The sequence below is a fragment of the Melozone crissalis genome, unplaced genomic scaffold, assembly GCF_028551555.1.
Source record: "Melozone crissalis strain CALT ecotype California unplaced genomic scaffold, PUWL_Pcris_2 ptg000013l_1, whole genome shotgun sequence".
In the NCBI taxonomy this organism is placed as follows: Eukaryota; Metazoa; Chordata; class Aves; order Passeriformes; family Passerellidae; genus Melozone; species Melozone crissalis.
In genome coordinates this window covers 2,161,216-2,181,791 of record NW_026535791.1, presented here as the reverse complement: position 1 = coordinate 2,181,791, position 20,576 = coordinate 2,161,216, and the positions used below count along the sequence as shown (strand labels likewise).

At 39.1% G+C, this 20,576-nt stretch overlaps 1 protein-coding gene across 1 annotated transcript in view; it reads right to left on the bottom strand.

The window, feature by feature from the left end:
- The window catches only part of DDX10 (DEAD-box helicase 10), a 154,230-nt gene extending 134,547 nt beyond the window's left edge, over positions 1 to 19,683 (bottom strand). Inside the window, exons 1-9 of the mRNA XM_054271895.1 lie at positions 19,498 to 19,683; positions 15,134 to 15,194; positions 14,768 to 14,898; positions 13,019 to 13,177; positions 12,443 to 12,563; positions 11,142 to 11,331; positions 8,983 to 9,109; positions 7,542 to 7,704; positions 6,198 to 6,282 (exon numbers count right to left, since the gene is read on the bottom strand). Coding sequence (XP_054127870.1) covers positions 6,198 to 6,282; positions 7,542 to 7,704; positions 8,983 to 9,109; positions 11,142 to 11,331; positions 12,443 to 12,563; positions 13,019 to 13,177; positions 14,768 to 14,898; positions 15,134 to 15,194; positions 19,498 to 19,683 — 1,223 coding nt within the window. The remainder of the gene's footprint in view (positions 1 to 6,197; positions 6,283 to 7,541; positions 7,705 to 8,982; positions 9,110 to 11,141; positions 11,332 to 12,442; positions 12,564 to 13,018; positions 13,178 to 14,767; positions 14,899 to 15,133; positions 15,195 to 19,497) is intronic.
- Positions 19,684 to 20,576: the final 893 nt, after the last annotated feature.

The window sequence follows — 20,576 nt, the reverse complement described above, 5'->3', positions numbered from 1 at the left end:
CAAAAATAATGCTCTTTAAATCTTTGCATATCATTTTAGTTTCAATAAAGAATCAAGAACAAGACGATTTCATCATGCAGGAAAACTGGTGAGCAAAATACAAAAAGCAGCACAGACTCCTGTTTCTCTAGCAAAGATTTGCCTCTGCAAATACTGAAAGAAACAGCAGTGAATTATTAGCTAATAACCTAATAATCATGCTTAATATGAGATAAGATAAAGAAAAAAGAGTAAGTCAAGTTATACTATTTCTACTATGTAATTTATTTTTGAAACTGTTTTCAATTTTTTTTAAAACAACTACAGAAGTGAAGGAAAAAGCATTCAATTGAAGCAGGCGTTTGTCTGTGTTGCACTTTTTGTATAATGGAACAGTGTAAGACATCCATAAAAACATATCCAAAAAATATCAGAATGGAAAGTTTTATTCTCAGCAGATCTGTTTCAATCTGATACACATAACAAATAAATATGTTCACTCACACACTATCCTTTAACAAAGAAAAACTAAAATCCAAATCTACCTCCAAGGGCTTCTACAGAAACACAGTAATTCATACTTTGTTTTAAAACTCAACCATTACATTTGACTACAGAAGCTACTATTTCTAAACATATTTCTTAAACAAAGTAACAGTTTTAGGTCTCCAATACCAGGCTCAATTCAGGCAAAACTTTATTTCCAATCACAATACCTTTTGGGCCTTGTGACATAATGAGGACTGGTGAAACCTAAGCTTCAAATCAAGAAAACAGTATTTTTCCAGACAGGAATAGGAATAGGCCATTTATTGTAACTTCTACACTGCCAGGTTTCTTTCATAATACAGATTTGCTGGTTTTTTAAATGACAAATGAGCACAGAAAATAAATGCGTACTGGAATTTCTATCTCATCTACATGATCAATGGCCTCTTCCTGTAATACGCATTTCTGCTTAAAACAACAAATCTTAAATAAGAGATCTGTGCACACTGCAATCTGAAACTGTGCTGTACCATCTACAGCAAGTCCTACCAAAGCAGCCCAATAAAAGTTACAGGAGACCAGAAAGTGTCTTGACTATCCACAGTTCACCCAATGCAGCAGACAGCAGTGTTCACTGCTAAGTTCACAATTCACCCAGGAAAAGAAGCTTCTTCCCATGGGTTGTGAACAATCTCACATTCCACAGAGCATTTAAACAACAAAATGTGAAGTGGCTTTCCTTTATTCTTTTGCTTTAGATCACTTCTATTCGCCATTGAATACACTGTAATTCAGTATCCCCAAAAAATTATCAGTAAATTTGGCTATGAAGTCAGAGATTAACTGATTCAGTTGATATTTTCTTTTCCACTGACCATTTAATGTCCTTTTTCTGTCTGGAAAGTAGCCAAGTTCAGAGAACCATCTAGGTTCTACTCTCACCACAGAACCACAGCCCCCTCCATTCAGTCATACTGGGTGAGTGACTCTGCTTGCCAGTCTTGATCACAAGAAATAATGGACAAGAATCATCATTGGTTCTTGTGGCTCACCAATCTTATCAAGTTAGTCTTAGAATAAACTGATTTCAAAAGGCCTTGGGAGCTTGTTGACTGCTCCAGCCTACACGGGAAGCAACCCATTACCCACAGCAGCTGTGTCCACTCTGCTGAGTTAAAATACATGTGCTTATTTATTTTGTTATTCCAGCAAACAGCACAGCTTCCTGTCAGCAGGTAATAACCTTGGCCAGTTAATCGTTCAGTGCACAGGAACATTCCTACCATTCCATTAGGAAGTGAATTCTAGCAGATAACACAGTGCCAGTCAGTACAACTGCAGCATCAGAGGCCACTGTCAAGAATGTAGCTAGGATACAGTGTTTAATTTTAGAGAATTTAATAAAGTGAATTCCAAGTTAAATGTGGTGTCAACAATATCTTGTGACCTCCACTGGAAGCTATTCTTACTTAACTTGAGTTAGGATGACAACTTGACTGCAATGTGAGAGGGTCTTAATACAGTATTTATTTTTAAACAACATTCAGAGTCCTTCAGTGGGTCTTAAAAATAGAAAAATAATCAAAACAAGGAGTTGTCATCTTGGCTGTCCAGATTATTCAGGACCCAAGACACATATCCCTGAAATATTTTTCCCAATTAAAAAGAGAAATAAAAATCAAGCTTCCACCATTGAAAAAGATACTATTAAGTCACTTGCATTTTTAAATGCTTTATTGTCACATTACTCTTAAGGCTTATTAGTCTCACTCTCACACATATAATGTGTGAAATTAATTACTTAAGGAGAACCCCAATGAGCATTAATGAGCTTCAAAGCTTATAACTGCATAACAGAGTAAGATCATCCTATCACCTGCCTCTTTCACCTGTCCTTAATTTGACAGGTGTGTGTGTTCTCCAGTACTCACAAAGCATCAAAATACACATTCTTCTTAAGAGGCTTTAGTCGTACCTCTTTCAGTCTAATCATCATACCAGCCACCACAAAAACGGCAGGTAACAGAGTATGCTGCTTTGGGAAGATGAAATTTAATTACTCCATTTGTTTTCAGAAATATAATTTACTAGAAGAAAAGAAGCATGCCTGTATGCACACTATTTGTTGACAACAACAGAATTACAATTACTTTCCTAAGTCAGTATAAGCACCTAAGAAAGCTAACCAACTAGGCTGGATTAAATACCATCAGAAGTCTGAACCAGTAAAACCTAAATCCTATATAGCTCCAGACATATCACAGATAAAAACTGCAAAACAAAAATACTTATTCTGTTTAACATTCCAGTGCCAATGCCTTTAAAAAGACTCATGACATGAAAATCACTTAATTCAAGCAGCAGTAGTTGTTTCTGAAGCAAAAAAAAAAAAAAAAAATTAAACATTAAGTGGAGGGATGAATGCAATGCCAGGAAAGAAAGAAATTAATTACTGAGACTTGCCAGGATATAGGTACCTCCAAACTTGAAGGCAGTTATGCATGAACAAAAAGACAAAATAAACTTTTTGCTGTCTTGTCTCACCAATGCAATCATGACTGGAAGACAAATATCCCTAGAGACTTTTTTCATGCCATACAACTTAGACATTACGTTTGAAAAAACAGTTGGGGGAAAAAATGAGCATTAGGGTGCTTCAAAAATTATTATTATCTTCTGCTGTCCCCTAGTGGCACCGTAACTTCTTTCACAAAATTCATCAAAGAATACTTTCAACTGTAGGCTTCACAGGTTACAGAATAGAAGGCATCAATAGAAATTAAAAGCCAGAAGAAATTAGTTTTGCAGGCAATTGCTACAAGCAGCTTGTATTTAGAGTTTTTGAAACTAAATCCCAGAGGAAACACTGTAATCTAGTGTTTTAAACCACTGCCTTTTCTAAGACACCGTGCAGCAAAAATAACACCAGAAGTATTTACTGGACTGCCCATGACATTGTCAGTATTTCAGAAAGTCAGTGAACTATTTAAGACTTTGAAAGCAACTGGAAGAAACAGCTTCTAGTCACTCTAATTGTAGCATACCTTTCAAGTTTAGTAAAAAAAACCCCACTCAATATGTGTCAATTCTACTATAAAGCAAAAGCATTACTGGATTACAACCAGATTTTCTTGATCTTACTTAACCATAAATCAAAAATGCAGGAGTTGCAACTTATGTTCTTCAGTGGGGTAAAATGCAAATGAAATGTTTCTTGGGGAACACATTGGCCTTATCCACTTAAAAATAAACTGCTACCTCTTGTCTTAGATCAAGCTTTGCCAAATTGTAAGATGTATGTGGGAACACATCCATGATTGTTAGTCAAAGGTTTTCCAGCCCATTCCCCAACATATTTTCTCTCCTTTCATATTTACTTTCATATCACAAAATAATTTGACTTCAAAAGTAAACACTATTTGGCATCCCAGTTTTAATTACAGTTTACCACAGCCCCTTAATTAGATGAGATATTTAATTTAGCTTTCATTCTATGCAATTATATTCTCATAACCCATGAAAATTTGTAATTATCTCTAACCCTATTAATGAGGACTACTAAATTGCAGTTCAGTTCATTTTTATCAAGTTTCTAGAAGAAACACAAGCTTCTCATATGAACTGTAGCTATTGAAAACAAATGAAGCTTCCTACTCAACACTTAGATTTCAATGAGAAGTACATTCTCAATTATCCACATCAAAAATTGCATTAGCATATTTACTTCTTGCACAGCACTTACTTAAAATTATTAGACATGTCCCTTGTTTTATTTTCAAAGATTTATTTCATGCTATAAAGTTTCCTAAACAAATTTCCTTCAAGGATTGTTTTACCTTAAGGATGGAGACAGCCTGTGTGTTTCTTCAAAATGAATGCCCAGTATGGGCAGAACCTGCTGATCCTTGTTTGAGATTAGGAAACAGAAAACGCCCATGAAGCTTTTCCTACAGAGAAGCTTTTTTTTTTTTACTGTCAGTCAACACCCCCCAGCTCACACAACTTACCAGGTGTACTCCCAATTTCTCAGTAAGGTCTCCCTACTGAAAGATTGGCATAGAAGGAAATGTAATCTACAGCCCAGTAAGGCATCCAGCACAGCCCACAGTCCCTGAGACAGACACCCTGCCCCAATTTTCTGTCTAAATCTGTCCCTGGAGCAATCACAGAAGGCTGCACTTAAGAGGCCACTGAAGACAGACCCTTAAGGTTGCCAGGCTAAAGTCCTCTCAGAGGACATTTGAATGAAAGCATTATGACGAAGAGGAGTAGTTTGACTTTGCACCTCTTAAGAGCTTCTTCCCCATGCTAAACTTGGTTAAAATTGCTCTTCTCAGCTCCTAATGAGAATAGGGAAAAGGCCTGAGGATTCCAACTCCAGGAAGGTGCTTTAACTGAGTGACATGGTTCAGAAAGAGCTCATTAGTATCCTAAACCCTGCCAATTAAACAGTGCCAAATACATTGTTTTCCTTCCATGATGACATTGTGCCATAAAGACAAAATTACAAGACTTCTGTGGAAGCCACACAGGATTAAAAAAAAAAGGAGAAAAAAGAAAAGTTAACACAACTCTAACCAAGCCTATATGCTTTTTCCTCAATTGGTAGGCATAAGATTACATCTAAATTTTAAATTAGCAAAATAGCCACATGTTTTATCTAACTATATACAACGCTCACTGACTTTGTTCATTGACAGTTTTTTTTCAAAGTAATTTAAAAATTTATTATTCTCTTCTACCATAGAAGATCAGAAGATCAGAAAACTGAGAGCAGAGGGACAGCATGGAGCAGAAATGTTACCAATTACAATGAAAACATGGCTAAAACATCCACATTTTGAAAGAGTGTGAGAAGTGCATTGGCATGGTACAGTCACCAAAATTTACCAGCCTTCTGATCTAGGAATACAGATCTCAAATTGTTATAGTGTTGAAATCCTACTCTAAGCAACTACTCTGTCATTAGGTTTGACAACTGCCTATATTGCAAGCTCTACTACAAACAAATTAAATTAGAGACAAGATATAATGCTAGGCCTTGCATTTCATCCTTCAGATAATTGCATGAGGTTTTTGATCTCCTGAATTACATGCAGTAACAGCTTCTGTTTCACTTAAAAATCTACTTCAGAGATGAAGGACCTGGTTTACAACAGTGTATCTGGGTAACTCCCATCATAAAAGCTTAGCCAGAAATATTTTAACTAAAGCTATGTTTAAGTATATAATTCCACAAAAGACTTAGAAAATTAAAAATTTAACCTGTAATTAACATTTGATTCCTTTCTCTCAAGTTAAAATAAGGAAGAAATAGTTACATTCTTTTGAAGGGTCTTCACAAAGAAATTGGATCCACAGCGTAAAACACTATTTATCTGTAAATGTCAGTAGCAAAACAAGCTTTTCCACTCACACACACACTCAACTCATCCTTTGAGGCAATCCTGTCAAGGGAAAAAGGTTTTCTATTTCCTCCAATAATTGTTCCTAATCAGATGGAACAATCAGGGATATTTTTGTCTGCTGTAACAAGTCTCTGAAGCTCACTAAGAAATTATTAAGTTAAATCATTACTCCTAACTAATCAAAAGGGTCTCTTAGTGATAACAGCCTTTTTCTTTCTAATTTATATCTTAATTTTGTTCAAGTGAGTCTTTAGCCAGTGATCTGTCCCTACAGAGATCTTGTTTTAAACATTAAAATACTCATGAAAAGTGAAAACAAACCTGGCTGTTCTTCCCACTCTGTGGATATATGTGTTTGCATCTTCTGGACAATCAAACTGAATGACCCAATTCACTGCTGGAAAATCTGTGTAAAGAAAAAAATACAACAAGTAATTTCACTGGACTCAAACCCTCCTATGCAAGAGCATTAATTCCTGTAAGAACCACCACTTGAACCCATTTACAGACATTAGGTACAACCTCTGAAATGTTGCATACATTAGCATACATAAACAATCATTCTCTTCATCAAAGAAAGTTAAATTAATTGTGTGTTCATTTCCCAAATTATGACAGTGCAATGAATGGAACATAATTTCACACTTGACAAGAATAGACATGTTTTGTATCACACAGATGATAAAACACCCTATGGTTAACAATTATATAACAATATCTGACCCACTTTTAATCCTCACTGTTAATATGCTACACCACTGGGGTCTGAAGTTAGCTGTGGTGAGACTGCATCACTTCAGCTGTCACATACAGAAATACAACAGCCCCTCTTGAAGATGAGAGGAGGTGACCAAGCCTGACAAAAGTCAGCCTTGACTGTGAATGGTATTAATAATAAGCATTTTCCAACCATTGCGCTTCACTCAGCAGCATGCTCTGCACTGAAACCAAATCTGCAGCTATACAGTATTCCAGAATGATACCCACACTAAACCAAACTAACCATACCCAAATTAGATAGTCATTGGTGAGATTTCAGCAATATGGAAGGTATGAGTACCAGTTTCATTCCTGACTTCAGTTTTTAGAGCACCTTCTTTCTTTTTGTAACACAGTGACTAAACCTCACATTTTGGACAACAGAGTTTGCTATCTCAAAGAATGACTGGACTCCTGAAAAGTCTTGTGTTATACTTAAATGCCTCCAAGAACTGAAAGAAAAAAAATTATTTTACCCTCATTTATTTTTCTGTCTCCTTATCAATACAGTCCTACAATGCCACTCATCTATCAGACATTAAAATTTCAGGTTTCCATTTCCACATATCAGTAGGTTAGCAATTTTTCATATCCTCTGAAATAACCCACAGGATACAAGCATATCAGAAATACTTAAAACTGCTGGAATCTTGCCTTACAAGTAAAAAAATACATCATTGATACATCACTGTTTACCTACCACATGTTTCTCTCAGATAAAAAGAAAATGTAAGAACAGACAAAGTGGGCCGCTTCAGTAAAGAAACAGCAGAAGTCTAAGAAGCATCTCTATTTTGAGCTCCTAAGCAAACTACAGCTTCATTTTTAAAAAATTGGGTCAGTCTTCAGAGTACAAAGTCTGATAAAGCCTCAACAGGTTTAGCTGCTGCTCCTGTGGGTACCTACCCAGGCCACGAGCTGCGATATCTGTAGCGAAAAGCACTGCTGCCTTTTTCCGAACAAAGCAAGTGTAGACTTCCATTCTCTTCATCTGCTGCTGCTTGCCATGGAGTGCCAGGACAGGAAGACCAGGCTGAAGCTTACAGAACACTCTGAACAGATACTGAACCTACCCAACAAATCAAGGGAAAAAAGAATTACCATGCACTGTTAAACACATTAAGATCATATACAGTGTATATAGCAACTGAAACTGTACATCAAATTAAATAAACTTTTCTCCACATCAGAGAAAAAAGATGTTGAGACCTTGTTACACAACCAGATACTAAAAGATGAAAGCAATTGTGGCAAAAGACTGCCAGGCCTTTTGATGGCATTTCCTAAAGGAAAACAGAGTAGGTAACAGCAAGAACAACTTGGGATATGAGTACTTAGCCTGTATGCAAAGGAACAAAGTCCATCTGAAAAGTCCATGAGAAGCACTTCTTTTAGACAGTACTGGAGGGGTGCTGTGTTTTATACTTGCAACTTAAATCAGCCTACAGTCTCAGTTTACTACTTCAAGTTTCAACATGTTCTCTAATAAAATCAGCCTGTTTACTCTTACCTACAGTACCCATGATGCAGCACTGTTTTACAGCAGGCAGCTACCTAGCATCTTTTTAAGAAAGTAGTTACATTAATTGTGTATACTGCAGAACAGCTGCAGCTCCAAAAATTTCTGTACAACTAAGCCAACCACTTCAGTGCCACCAGTCAACTGCAGAACAACAAAAATATCACCACCTCTTGCACAGGTGAAAGAACTGCAATGAATATTTACTAGGCCATTGTAAATGGTCCATTATTGTAAAACACTAGCCTTGTATTACACTAGTAAACAATACCTGCACTGTAAAATACTTGATACATGCAGTAGCTATAGGTACAAATACCTGTGGCAAACAAACACATGCAAATAGCTTCAACAGAATGGTCCCAGGACACCTATAAAGCAGGTGTTTGAAGGATTACTTGCTATGTAAGAAAAACCTTTGCCAGTGCTATTTCACAATCACACCTTCTCAAACAGGCCCATTTAAAAGCTAGTAAGGAAAGCAAGTACAATTACTGAAATACTTTGTAATCTAACTATGAAGCATGTCAAAAGACAGAACTGAAATAGCTGGGCCTTACTGACATTAACTTTTAGCATTCATTTTGAACAGCAGACCACAAAAGTGGCTGAGAACACTCAGTGCTTCCTGCACTGAGCCTGGGCCACTGAATTGCCTTGAAGCCAAGTCCTGAATGACACACAGCAGTAGGTGATGTTTTGCTCCTCCAATTTCCTGTAGCAAATTAGCCCACAATCTCACCTCTCTAATGCATTGATACCTATATGAATACCTTCATTTATCAGTTTTTAAATTCTGGGGCAGAAGGAGGCAGAGAAAAAACATACCTCTTTACAGCTTGCAAAAAACACAATGCTCTTCTTTTTCAAATGAGTTCTCAGGAAAGAGTATAACATGTTTACTTTTTGCTGAAGCTCACAGACAACATAGTTCTGATCCAAAGTTGCTGGAGTACTAAAGAAGGAGAAAAAAAAAAAAAACACATCAAAAAAGTTCATTTAGATAAATCACAGAAATGTCTCACATTTCATTTAAGCCAAGAGTGTCTTATACATACTCAGAAAAAGAAGAAAAGAAAAGGAATCAAGCTGGAAAGCTCTCCCACTTTGAGAAATAAGTCTCATCAGCTTCATTTGAAAGCTACATCAATTCCCTTATTAAAAGCCAGTGGGGAAGGAAATATGACTTTTGACGTTACTTCTAAATTCATTTACTTCCAGCAAGGCAAACTTTCCATGTCTAAGCAGCGACATTCAAATTGCCTTGACTTAAAATGCAGTTTTGTCTATTAGTCCTATTAAAGCATCATTTCTGCTCAAGGCAACGTCAAGGCAAAGTCTAATCACGCACTAAAAGAGAGCACTGATGTACTTTTACTGATTACACTGCGATGCAAAGTGACTTTCTAAAGCTCTGAATTGTCATCTGAACTCACATTTCTGTTCTTAAAAGCAGAAATAAAAAAAAAAAAAAGAAAAATTATTTGGGATACTTGCCCTTGAAACACATCTAAATGCTCATCTCCCTTGACTTCACCCTAAACAGACTGTGGGTATTCAAAATTCCCTTTCTAAGGTGGTCACTTGGGAGGATGAAATTAGAAGAGACTCCTCCAGTTTTTATTCTGCTATTTAATTTGAATTACGCCACAGCACTTTTTGCTTTCTACGTCTTTCAGAGGAAATTGCTTTTATAAGGCAATAACCTAAGGCAGTAAACTCTAACACAAATTAATACTTACCTTTCTTTTAATTTGGTTTGTTATCTAATTGCATTCTCCCAAATATTTAAAAAAATTAAATGTACTTTAAAATAGACTTCACTGAACATGGGAGATCTGTGAAATAGATAGTCGCCAAAATGAAGACTGCTTGTACATTCTCTTCTGATAAGAAGGTATTAGCCATACTTGCTTTTCTGGCAATCATGTTTATTTAAGATGCCTTTGATAGTATTACTGATTAAAAAAAAGGTATTTGAAGTACAATACAAAGATAATCAAATCAAATAGTAAAAACTTCTTCAAGATTCAATTGCATGGTTCTGCCATGCATTTTCCTGATGACTTCTTGTTCGCTCCCAGGAAAATCATTTTTATCTCTGTGCTTCACCTTTCTCCTGCATCTTACATATGGAAATATATGCATATTTCAGAGAAGAGCAGAAAAAGAATCATCCGTGCTCATAAGTAATTTGACACTCAGATGATCGAGCCCACAGAAATGCAAAATAACATTCTTCATTTGGATTTCAAAAGAAAATTATGTGCCAAAAAGCAACATTCATTTAGTGATACATTACATTTTTTGAGCATGGCACACCATATACTTCCCTTCCAGCAAAGACCTCCCATCCAACTCCTAACTGTAAGGCAGGACAAATCTATTTTGTGCACACAGGGCCAGAGCCCTGAACATGCCTAGAAAACACAGCACATCAGGAAGCCACAGGAGTTACCACACGTCAACTAACAGCAAATGCTTTCTTTTGGGCACCTAATACTGAATACACAAGCAAGACTGCCATTCTGCACTTTCCCAAGAGGAAAGCACATCCTTGGAAAGCCAGATTTACAAATGGCACACAGACAAACTATCTGTGGTGGTTTTGCACAGTAAGCACCCACATGCGGGAGGCAAGGATGCTGAACAGCAGAAAAGGAGTTACTCAGAACTGAGTGCTGCTAGACCCAGCACACTGGCTGGCTGTAATCCACTCTGCAGTTTCCTCCTGAGGAAAACAATTTCCAGACTGAGAAGCTGCCTGAGGAGTCAAGACAAGCACAGGTTCAGCCTCCCTGCAGTGATTCAGTCAGAACTAGTACCCCCTGGAAATTCCTTGCTTTCAGGAAGGCACGCAGCAGGATCAGACACCAATCCAGTGACGGATGCACAATGCTACCTCTGATTCAGGGAACTGTCAGAGCAGCAGTTAAATAGGATCACTATCTAACCCTCCCCAGGGTGAAAAAAAAATCCCAACATACCTGAATTTGGCTTTCTCATGAACCCAAACATATTCTGGATCTTTCAGACTCAGCCGTGCAAGATCCTTCACAGATTTTGTTTGTGTTGCAGAAAAAAGCAAGGTCTGGCGCTTCTTAGGTAGATTTTCTATGATTGCATTCATTGTATCAGCAAACCCCATGTCTAGAATTCTGTCAGCTTCATCAAGAACTGGATTGAAAGATAAATTTGACAAAAAACTGGGTTTAGATTTATTTATTTTAAAAAATCTACATTAAATCCATGTAGCACAAAATTCTCTCTGTACTTAAAATGAAGAGATTAAATTAACTACTGTACATGACAGGAATTTCTTTAGATATCCCTGTACTTCATAAAACATGTTTTTAAAAATACCTGCAACAGAAATCATAGCATTTCCCATAATCTATGCACTACAGCCCTCAGTTTCACATGTAGAAGGAAAAAGATCAGCATCTCAAGTGAAGAGTTTGGCAATTTGCAAACAGACTCCCTGTCCTTTTACTGAAATAAAAGCACAGAACATAAAACAGTGTTGTAGTATTTGTGACAGAGCAAAACACTCTCCTGTACCTAAGCTGAATTTACCATTGAAATATAGGGTATAGCACAGAGACAAAGCTTTAAAAGAGCCTACATTTAATGCAATTCTTGTCTGTCATGAATTGTACTAAGTGTAGCAAGCATAATTTCACATTTTATCAGCTTCATTAGCTTCTTAATTGCTTTTAAGTTCCTCAAGCTATGCTAAGATTATGCAGTTCTTAGAAGCTGGCAAACCTTTTCATTACACTGAAAATTTTTGTTCAGGCTGGAAAGATGAAAACAAATAATGGTAACAATGCAAACAAAAGAACAAAAGGAGTGGAAATCTGTCTTAAAACACAAAGATTGTTTTCTAGAACTGGTCCAAAAAACACATTGCAATGGATATCCTATATAGCTAGTCAATTATCACGTCAGGAAAGACACAAGAGCCATAGCCAGAAAGGTAAGTTTAGCATTAGTAAAGACAAATGTAAAAGATTATATGGGGCACTACATTGGGGTTTGGGTTCCTTACTAAATTCCCTGCTTCTTTTCATCCTAGGGATGGCATGCTCATCAACTGCTTCAGATAGAGTACACACAAGAAAGGGATTTTGCTGTTTTCTAATTTAATCTGAACACGTGCAAATTTAAATGCCATTTCATCTACATAACATGACAAGAATAAACTTTGTATGCAAAGAAGTGCTGCACACAATTATGAGCTATTACAATATATTCCTGAGTACTTTCAAGTACTTAAAAAACTTACTCAACATTTGCAGATCAGATGCATAGAAATAGGATGTTTCATCCATGTGTTGTAAAAGCCGTCCTGGAGTGCAAATCAGCATATTTATGTGGTGGATTCTTTCAGACTCCTCTTTCAGATCCTGAAATAGAGTTAATCCATCTTAGCTCTAGTTGCTCAGACTAGTAGTCCAGTACCAGAAACAGTTAGGCCAGTTTAACCTATTAACAGCTCTTAGAAAGAATAGCCAAGGAGCAGCTTTCCCCTTCCCACAGATATGCCACCATCTCTTCAGCATGTTCACATCTGTGGCTTGAGGAAAAGGTATTTCAGAGTAATCTAAATTAAGAGGATAGTCCTGGAAGACTTAGCAGGAAGGTCCATCCAGCCATGGACACTGCAAAGACTTTAAATATGCCTCAAAAAGCTTCAGAAAAGACACAGAATACACACAAGAAAATAGTGGGTCACTGATGGGTTCCCATTAAACACTCTCCTCCTTGACTTTCCAAGTCCAGGGTTTCATTCCTTAACTAGCACTTAATACAGCACTCAATTATGCTTCCACACAGCAAACTCCAAGAGAGGGACACATACCTTTCCTCCAATGATAAGGCCAGCTGAGAACTCATGATTCTTCCCCACTTTGCGCAGAACCTTGAAGGTTTGATAGGCCAGCTCCCGGGTAGGCGAGATGATCAGCACCCCCAGGCCATCAGCTGAAGTCCACTGCTGCCGATAGAGGAGCTCCAAAGCCTGAAAGAAGTGACCATGTTATCACCACAAAAATCTCACAAAGAAAATGTGCAATAAGTTGGTATCAAAGTGTAATTTAAAAAAATAGACAAAGCCACGTTAATTAAAATAATGATATGAAGAAACATCAGTGCACACTTTACATGGTTGATGATATATAAATTCTAACTAATGGTAATGACACTTGCTGTTAAGCAAAATTCTCCAGTACCAACCTAAGACAGACAGCAACAAGTGGAAAATCATAAACACTTCACTGCACAATTAATCCTACTCTGCTAAATTCTGAAAATTATGCCATTTATATGATAATAGGAATCAGTACAGAAAAACATGAGAAATTTCTCTGCTCATGAGGTTTTGTGGGAACCAGGAATACAGTGAGCACCTGGAAGAACACTAATTATTGAAGCTTTAATTCTGGCTTATAGACTTGAAGCAGTCTATCCACACATTACATACAGAACGTTCCAGCTAAAGTTGGAGGATTATTCCGTCTCTTATGAATTGATGCTGCAGAAACACTCTATCAGTCAGCTAATCCTAAAACAAGGACTTTAAGGTATTAATATCTGAAGCCTTCTGAAATACAGAGAGCTGGTAAGCATACTTGCACAATGAATTTTTTTCGACTCCTCAGCTCTTCAGCTCCTCTCTTAGCCCTCTTCTCTAAAACTGTTTTAAAATAAGGTTTGTAAAACTAAGTACATCTACTCTTATATTAAATAGTAATCTCACTTGTTTCTTAAATTCACAAGACTGGTGAAGCCACCTACATTTTTTTTATTCTCTACTAATAAGATTTTTTTTAAAGCAGCATAAATCTTCTTTACTAGAGAGGGTATTCAAAGCACCTACTACTGTTCTCACAGTATTAGGCTCCAAAGAAATTTAAGCTTACAAAAATGCAAGTAATGTTCAACAGAGTAACTCCATTAAAAAAAAAATTCTCCCTTTTGGGGTTTGTATCCATTTATATGTGCACTTTAAGCACACGTCTCAACTGAAGAAATGAAACGCAGATCATGATGCTTTGAGTAAAACTGTCAGACATGAACCTCCATTACAGGGATTTTCATCCCACTTTTCTGCTTGCCCCTAGAAGTGATTTCCAGGAGTTGACAGGAAGTCCACAATCACTAAGGTTAACTTTGTTATGTAAGGTCCAAATTGTAACATTTTAAAGGAATGAAAACCAGTCATTAAAAATCTAAGGAACTGAAAATCCACCATTCTGTTTCATACAGCTAGTTTTAAAATGCCAGAAAAATTGGACAAGTAGAGTTGCACCAGGAAAGCATTCCTGAGAGAACAACCAAGCACTTTCTAGATCACACAGGGTCTACTAATGTAAGGATCAAAATGAAACTTGTAAGTCACAGAATATTCCTGGCACAAAAAATACACTTCTTTCAGAAGCTCAAGCAGCTTTATTCAATTCCTAAGTATTTTGGCTTTCCTGAAACAGATTAGTTGGATTTTAACTTTTCTCCTTTTCTCTCAGGATCTACTACTAATGTAAACTGACTGACATCAGTATTTCAGAGATAATGTGGTTTGAGTAGAAATAGAAGGATGTAAATCACTTACTGGAACAATAAAAGCCAACGTTTTGCCCGATCCAGTCTTTGCAGCTCCAAGTACATCCTTCCCTTGTAAAGCCAAACCTATGGTCTGCCTCTGAATCTCTGTTACCACACGATACTGAGATTCCTGCAGTCCTGGTATTTACAGGGTGGGAAGAGAGAGGGTGGGAGGGGAAGAGGAACAAAAAAAAGAAGAAAGAAAAAAAGCTATTCAATTTTGTCTGGTCCACAACTGCATTGCTTTGCTTAGAAAATGCTGTACATGGCAATACTTACCTAAAACTTAATTTAAAGAAAAAAAAATGTTCAGATGCAGATAAACTATATATTTTACTTATATTATTTTTCTAAAGAAAAGTTCTATACTCACCTTTTAGGGTTTTCTTTGACAATGGAAAATCTGAAAATCTTTGGATTTCACTTGGATTTATCTGAAACAAAATAATTTTAATCAATGCTTACAATCCAACCATAAGAAAGGAACTGAATAGCATTCTACAAGTTAGTGTTAACGTTAATATATTGATCAGTATGACCTGATTCAAGTTAGCTAGTCAGGCAATCTATACTAGTTTGACCTAATCTAAACCACAGATTTACCATTAACTATTCAGTAAATAATTATATACTTGAATAATGCAGGCTAATAGCACAATTTAAAGCTCAGACATCATGAAATCACTGAGAAATTTAGACTGAAGAGGACCTCAGGAGGTCCCTGGTCTACACCTTACTAGAGCCCAGATGTCCTTTTCAGATCCCAGCAGGGATTTGCTTGGGATTATATCTCATCCTCACTGCAGCATGTATTTGGGTACTCAGAGCTGCAGCAATATTACATCTACCTGACTGACAAGAGTTCACTTATGTCCTGAAGCTCACCAGATTCACCAGCCTCTAGCACTCTGTGTACTTAATTTTTTAGACCTGTCCTACAGGGTTAAAAAAAATACTAAAAAAGTAGTTTATTGTCCTGGCACCTACTAACTTAATTCTCTGTATGCACCCATATGTGAGAGCTGCTAATTACACACACACAAGGAGTCCCCAGTAAAAAGTGTTTGAGTCCATGAATTTGCTCAATGATTTACAAAGATGAGGTGTCAAGTAGAGCTATTGGAAAAAATGCAGTATTTTCAAGGCTGTTCTGGCAGATGTGAACAGCTCTCACAGGCAAATTTCACAACTAATAGTAGCAGGACAAAAAAAACCCCACAAAACTCAAGAAAAAATAGAGACTACTGAATTAATAAAGCCTGAAAAAGAAGCCAGACTACACAGCTTTGAATGCATGCTGACTAAAATCCATAAACTGAGATTTCTAAATGTCAAACTTGGAGCTTACAACCCATGCATTTCTAATAGGTATTGTTTATCTCCAATAAACTGCTGAACAGAAGTCTCCCAAGTCAGAGACCAAGCAAAATAGTCTTCAGACCCTCCTGACATCTTGTGTTAGCAATTCCACAAAAGGTTTCAGATAAAGAGCTACTGAGCTGTCAGATCAGCCTTGTATCTCCTTGAAGTACCAAGCCATTTACAGGCTCTGCCTGTTATGGAAAACTGAGAGGTTGTAGCTGTTTAAAGCATCTAAATCACAACGGCACTCTTTTCAGCCTAGGTCTCTCCAGTAAAATCAAGACAAGTAACTTAACACATGAATTTAATCTCTATAAATAAAAGATAAAAATGGGTAAAAAGTTATAATGCTCTTATTAAAACCTGGTTTTGACACATTTCAAGGCAAAGCATTAGCAAGATAGATTTCAAGCTTTCACTGTGTCCTAACAGAGTAACTAAACTTTTGCCAAACATCATTTTGGAGGAGGGAAAAAATCCTACCAGAATCACCATAAAAAAGGTCTTTTTTTGACTTTCATAAATTGGAATTCTTGACAAATACTTTCAAATTTAGTTGATAATTCCCAGTCTTACTATTTTGCATACTGTGATGTATACAGTTTCTGGTTCATTTCAGCCAAGAGACTCTCTGCATAGAAGAACAGTAGGCCTACAGGAGGGAAAAGCATTTTACTAACATCAAAAAAGAATTCACGCAATCGATTATGTGCAGCTAAAGGGACAGATTTTAACAGGTTTGTGATACATCAAATAGGCTATTGCAGCAATCTGAAATTGTTCTAAATAATTGAAGTATTTCAGTAGTCAATTTCTTTTTAACTTTAGATGACTCAGTAAGAACATATGTATTAATCAAAAAAGAAGACAAATATTGTTCCACTCTTCTACCCTCAACTTCTGCAAATCAATTTAAAAATCATTACAAGCATAAGCCTAGCTCCTTCAAGGATGTCCAAGGAAAAACAAGTGAGAACAGTATTGAAAATGCAAGGAATGTTGGGAAAGGCCACGTCACAAAGCTTCTTGTATTATTTCTCTGCTCTGCATATTTCCAGGAGCTGAATAATGTTACGTTGTAGCACCCTTGAACTCTGAAGGTACTGATTTATTTTGAAGTCAGGTCCAAATAGAAGGCATAAGGACTGATGTCTAAGGTAGACCTTCTGATAATCCTATTCCACATCTACATGCACCAGTGGAAAACACCACCAACTTCTACTTTTTTAGTTTGTTTCCTTGTCCAAAGTTACTACCTCTGCTCATCTGCTGGGAAGCTGTAACCATGAGCTCTCTCCAATCACCTCCATATGAGAGCAGCCAGCTCATTTCAAGTATTTCAAATCTTCAGCTATTCTGATCTAACTTGACTAATTTGACACCAAGCAGACTAGAAAGCATTTTTCACAAACAGCTCCCCAGCACATCAGTTAGGCTGTTAATGCTTTTCATGAGCACAACTGTTTGGAATAGACTAGGTCCATCAATAGGCCGACAGTCAGGCAACAAAGTTACTGAATCAACAGAAAGCAACTCCTCTATAAACATATAACACAGAAAATGGTCCCATGATATGGACACACTGAAACTAAATTTCACATTTTCCATCTATGCTGCCATATGCTTGCCATCACATGTCAACAAATGGAAAAAAAAATCCAGTAACAAAGTATAGTGGCTGAGTCTTCATTATTAATTTTGTCTTGTTTACCCACTGCAGTCATTCTCACACATGAAATCATGGACAGGAGGTCAAGCTGGATCATCTTGCATCCACCAACCATTCTACCACTATTCCATGCACACGTAAATCTAATCCACGCACAGCCTGTGTGCCAGAGACCCCAGCCACTGCTCTTCACAGAGGAGCTCACCCAAAAGCATCCTGCATCCCTTGTCCCTAAGGGATCTGCATCATGCAGAACTCTCTGCAGACCGCTGATGATCCAAGCACATGGCACTTCTTCACAATTCTCACGCCTACTTTAACCAGATCCAGGGTAATGTGGAAGAAACACTGGAGACCCAGTGGAAAACCTTATCAGGGACCAGAAAAGACTATCTGAAGGACTGAAGACAGAAAGTTAGAAGTTCACACGCAAGAGAATTCTAGAGCGAAAGGACAGCAAATCCCCAGCAGAGGCGAGACCAAGAGCCCCCAAAACTATCCTAACACAAGCACACATTTACTCTTTCTTAATTCTGATGAAAACATGCCTGAACATTGCCAGCCTCTTTTCTTCAACACCCCAAAAACACACACAAACACAACCTTCCAATATCCAACCCCAACCTATGCTGCCCCAAGCTGCACAATGAAGCAGAACTATCACCCATGCCCAGAAACAGATGCACGTGCAGCAGTCACTTTAGTGACACAGAAACATCCACAGGCATTCACATAGCCAAGGCTAGGAGTAGAGGAACATGCCATTTGTTTTCAAATAGCAAAGCAAATGATCCAGGGAAGCTCAAGAATACTAACTTGCTGAATTTTAACTAATGGAGTTTAACATGACCTCTTTATGGTAACAGATGTGTTTCTTCTACACCTCTTGTCATTACTTTCCGCTCAATCAAGTCACAACCACCAAAAAGTCATTACCACCCGCTGTGGCGAGTGCTGCATAACCAAGCACAACTGCCCTGCAAACTCAGCAAAAGCTGGCGGGAGGCAGAGCAGCGCCACAGGCAGCACACATCTAACCCGTTATTCACAATCACAGCGCTTTCCACCCATCAGTGTGATCGGTGACTATCCAAAGCTGACTATCTCCCGCAGGAATTCAAGGGACTCTGAAAACAAAACCAACACCATTCACTTCAGGTCTCGCATTCTAACACCTATTTCCTGGCTTGAGGCTAAACATCACATTCATTCATACTGATGATTTGCCCGTCGTGCCTTTTCTCTGGAGACAAACGTGTGCTATCTCCAACACGGAGATATCCACGTTGCCTGGTGAGAAGGGCCAAGCGCCCCTGGTTACAACCTGCTCCAGCCTCCTCCTCCTCGCTGCCCTTTTAACCACAAACTCCCCCGCCCGAGGGTCCCACTGCCCCGGCTCCACAGCTTGTCCAGTCAGCTCCACCAAAACCCCTGAACTGCGGCTGCCGGTCCGTGCTCCTCTGCCTAGGGATAAGAACAGAGCTCCAGCCCGACCTCGTGACAGTGAGAGCCCGCTGCCCACCGCAGAGCAGTGCCACCCCGCACACCTCCTACCTACGGGCACCTCCAACAGCCCTGCGACCACGGACCTACAGACACCATCCCTCTTCCTCCTCCCGGTTCTGTCCACACACACGCCACACGAGGAAGGAGCCGCTGTTTCACAGACCGCCCCGCACAGCCCCTGGCTCCCGGCCCGGCCGTACCTCGGGGTAGCGCTGCACCAGGCGGCCGATGTTCTCCCGCTCCACCTGCCACTCGGGCCGCTTCCTCTCCTTGCGCTGCAGCCGCAGCCTCTTCGTCCGCCGGGTGTATTTCTTCTTCCAGCGCTCGAAGCTGCGCACGGGGTCCATGGCGGCCGCCGCGGCCCCGCCGCCGCCGGGCCGGCCCATGCTGCCCCTCCGCCCCGCGTGGGTCGCGCACGCCGGGTCGGGCGCAGCCGGAGCGCGTCACTCCCGGGGCGGCGCCGCCGGCAGGCACCGCCCCGGCCCGGCCTCCGCCAGGGTGGGAAGGGTGGAACCCAAAGAAGGAGTTGGTGCCGGAGCAAGGAAATTACTGCAAGTTACTAATGGAGATTGTGAAACGGAAAGGGAAAAAAAAATAAAGCCTTAATAGAAAAGGGGTATGTGCTTAGTGCTGGCATAAATTTTGTCCTCAGCAATGTGATGGTGTGGGGGAATCACAAAATCATAGAATGGATTTGCTTGGAAAGGACCTTAAATATTATCCAGTTGCAGCCTCTCTGCCGTGGGCAGGGGCGCCGTTCACTACACCCAAGTGGTTGAAAGCCCCATCCACCCTGGCCTCGGACACTTGCAGGGATTGGGCATCCACAGCTTCTCTGGGCAACCTGTTCCCCAGCTTCTCTGGGTAACCTGTTCCCGTGCGTCACCGTGCGGTGAGAAAAGAGACAGATAAAAATTTCTTCCAAGTGTCTATTTTAAATCTGCCCTCTTTTACTTTGAATCCATTCACCCTTATTTTATCACTACCTGCTCTTGTGAAAAGTCCCTCTCCAGCTTTCTTGTAGGCCCCCACCAGGTACTGGAAGGCTACAGCGAGGTCACCCCAAGCTTCCTCTTTTCCAGACTGAACAATCCCGATTCTCTCAGCCTTTCTTCACAGGAGAGGTTCTCCATCCCTCTGATCATCCCAGTGTCCTTCTGTACTCCAGCAGGTCCCTGTCCTCCCTGTGCTGGTGCCCCAGAGGTGATGCAGCCCTGCAGGTGGCTCTGAGCAGAGCAGAGAGGCAGAATCCCCTCCCTGGCCCTGCTGCCCACACTGG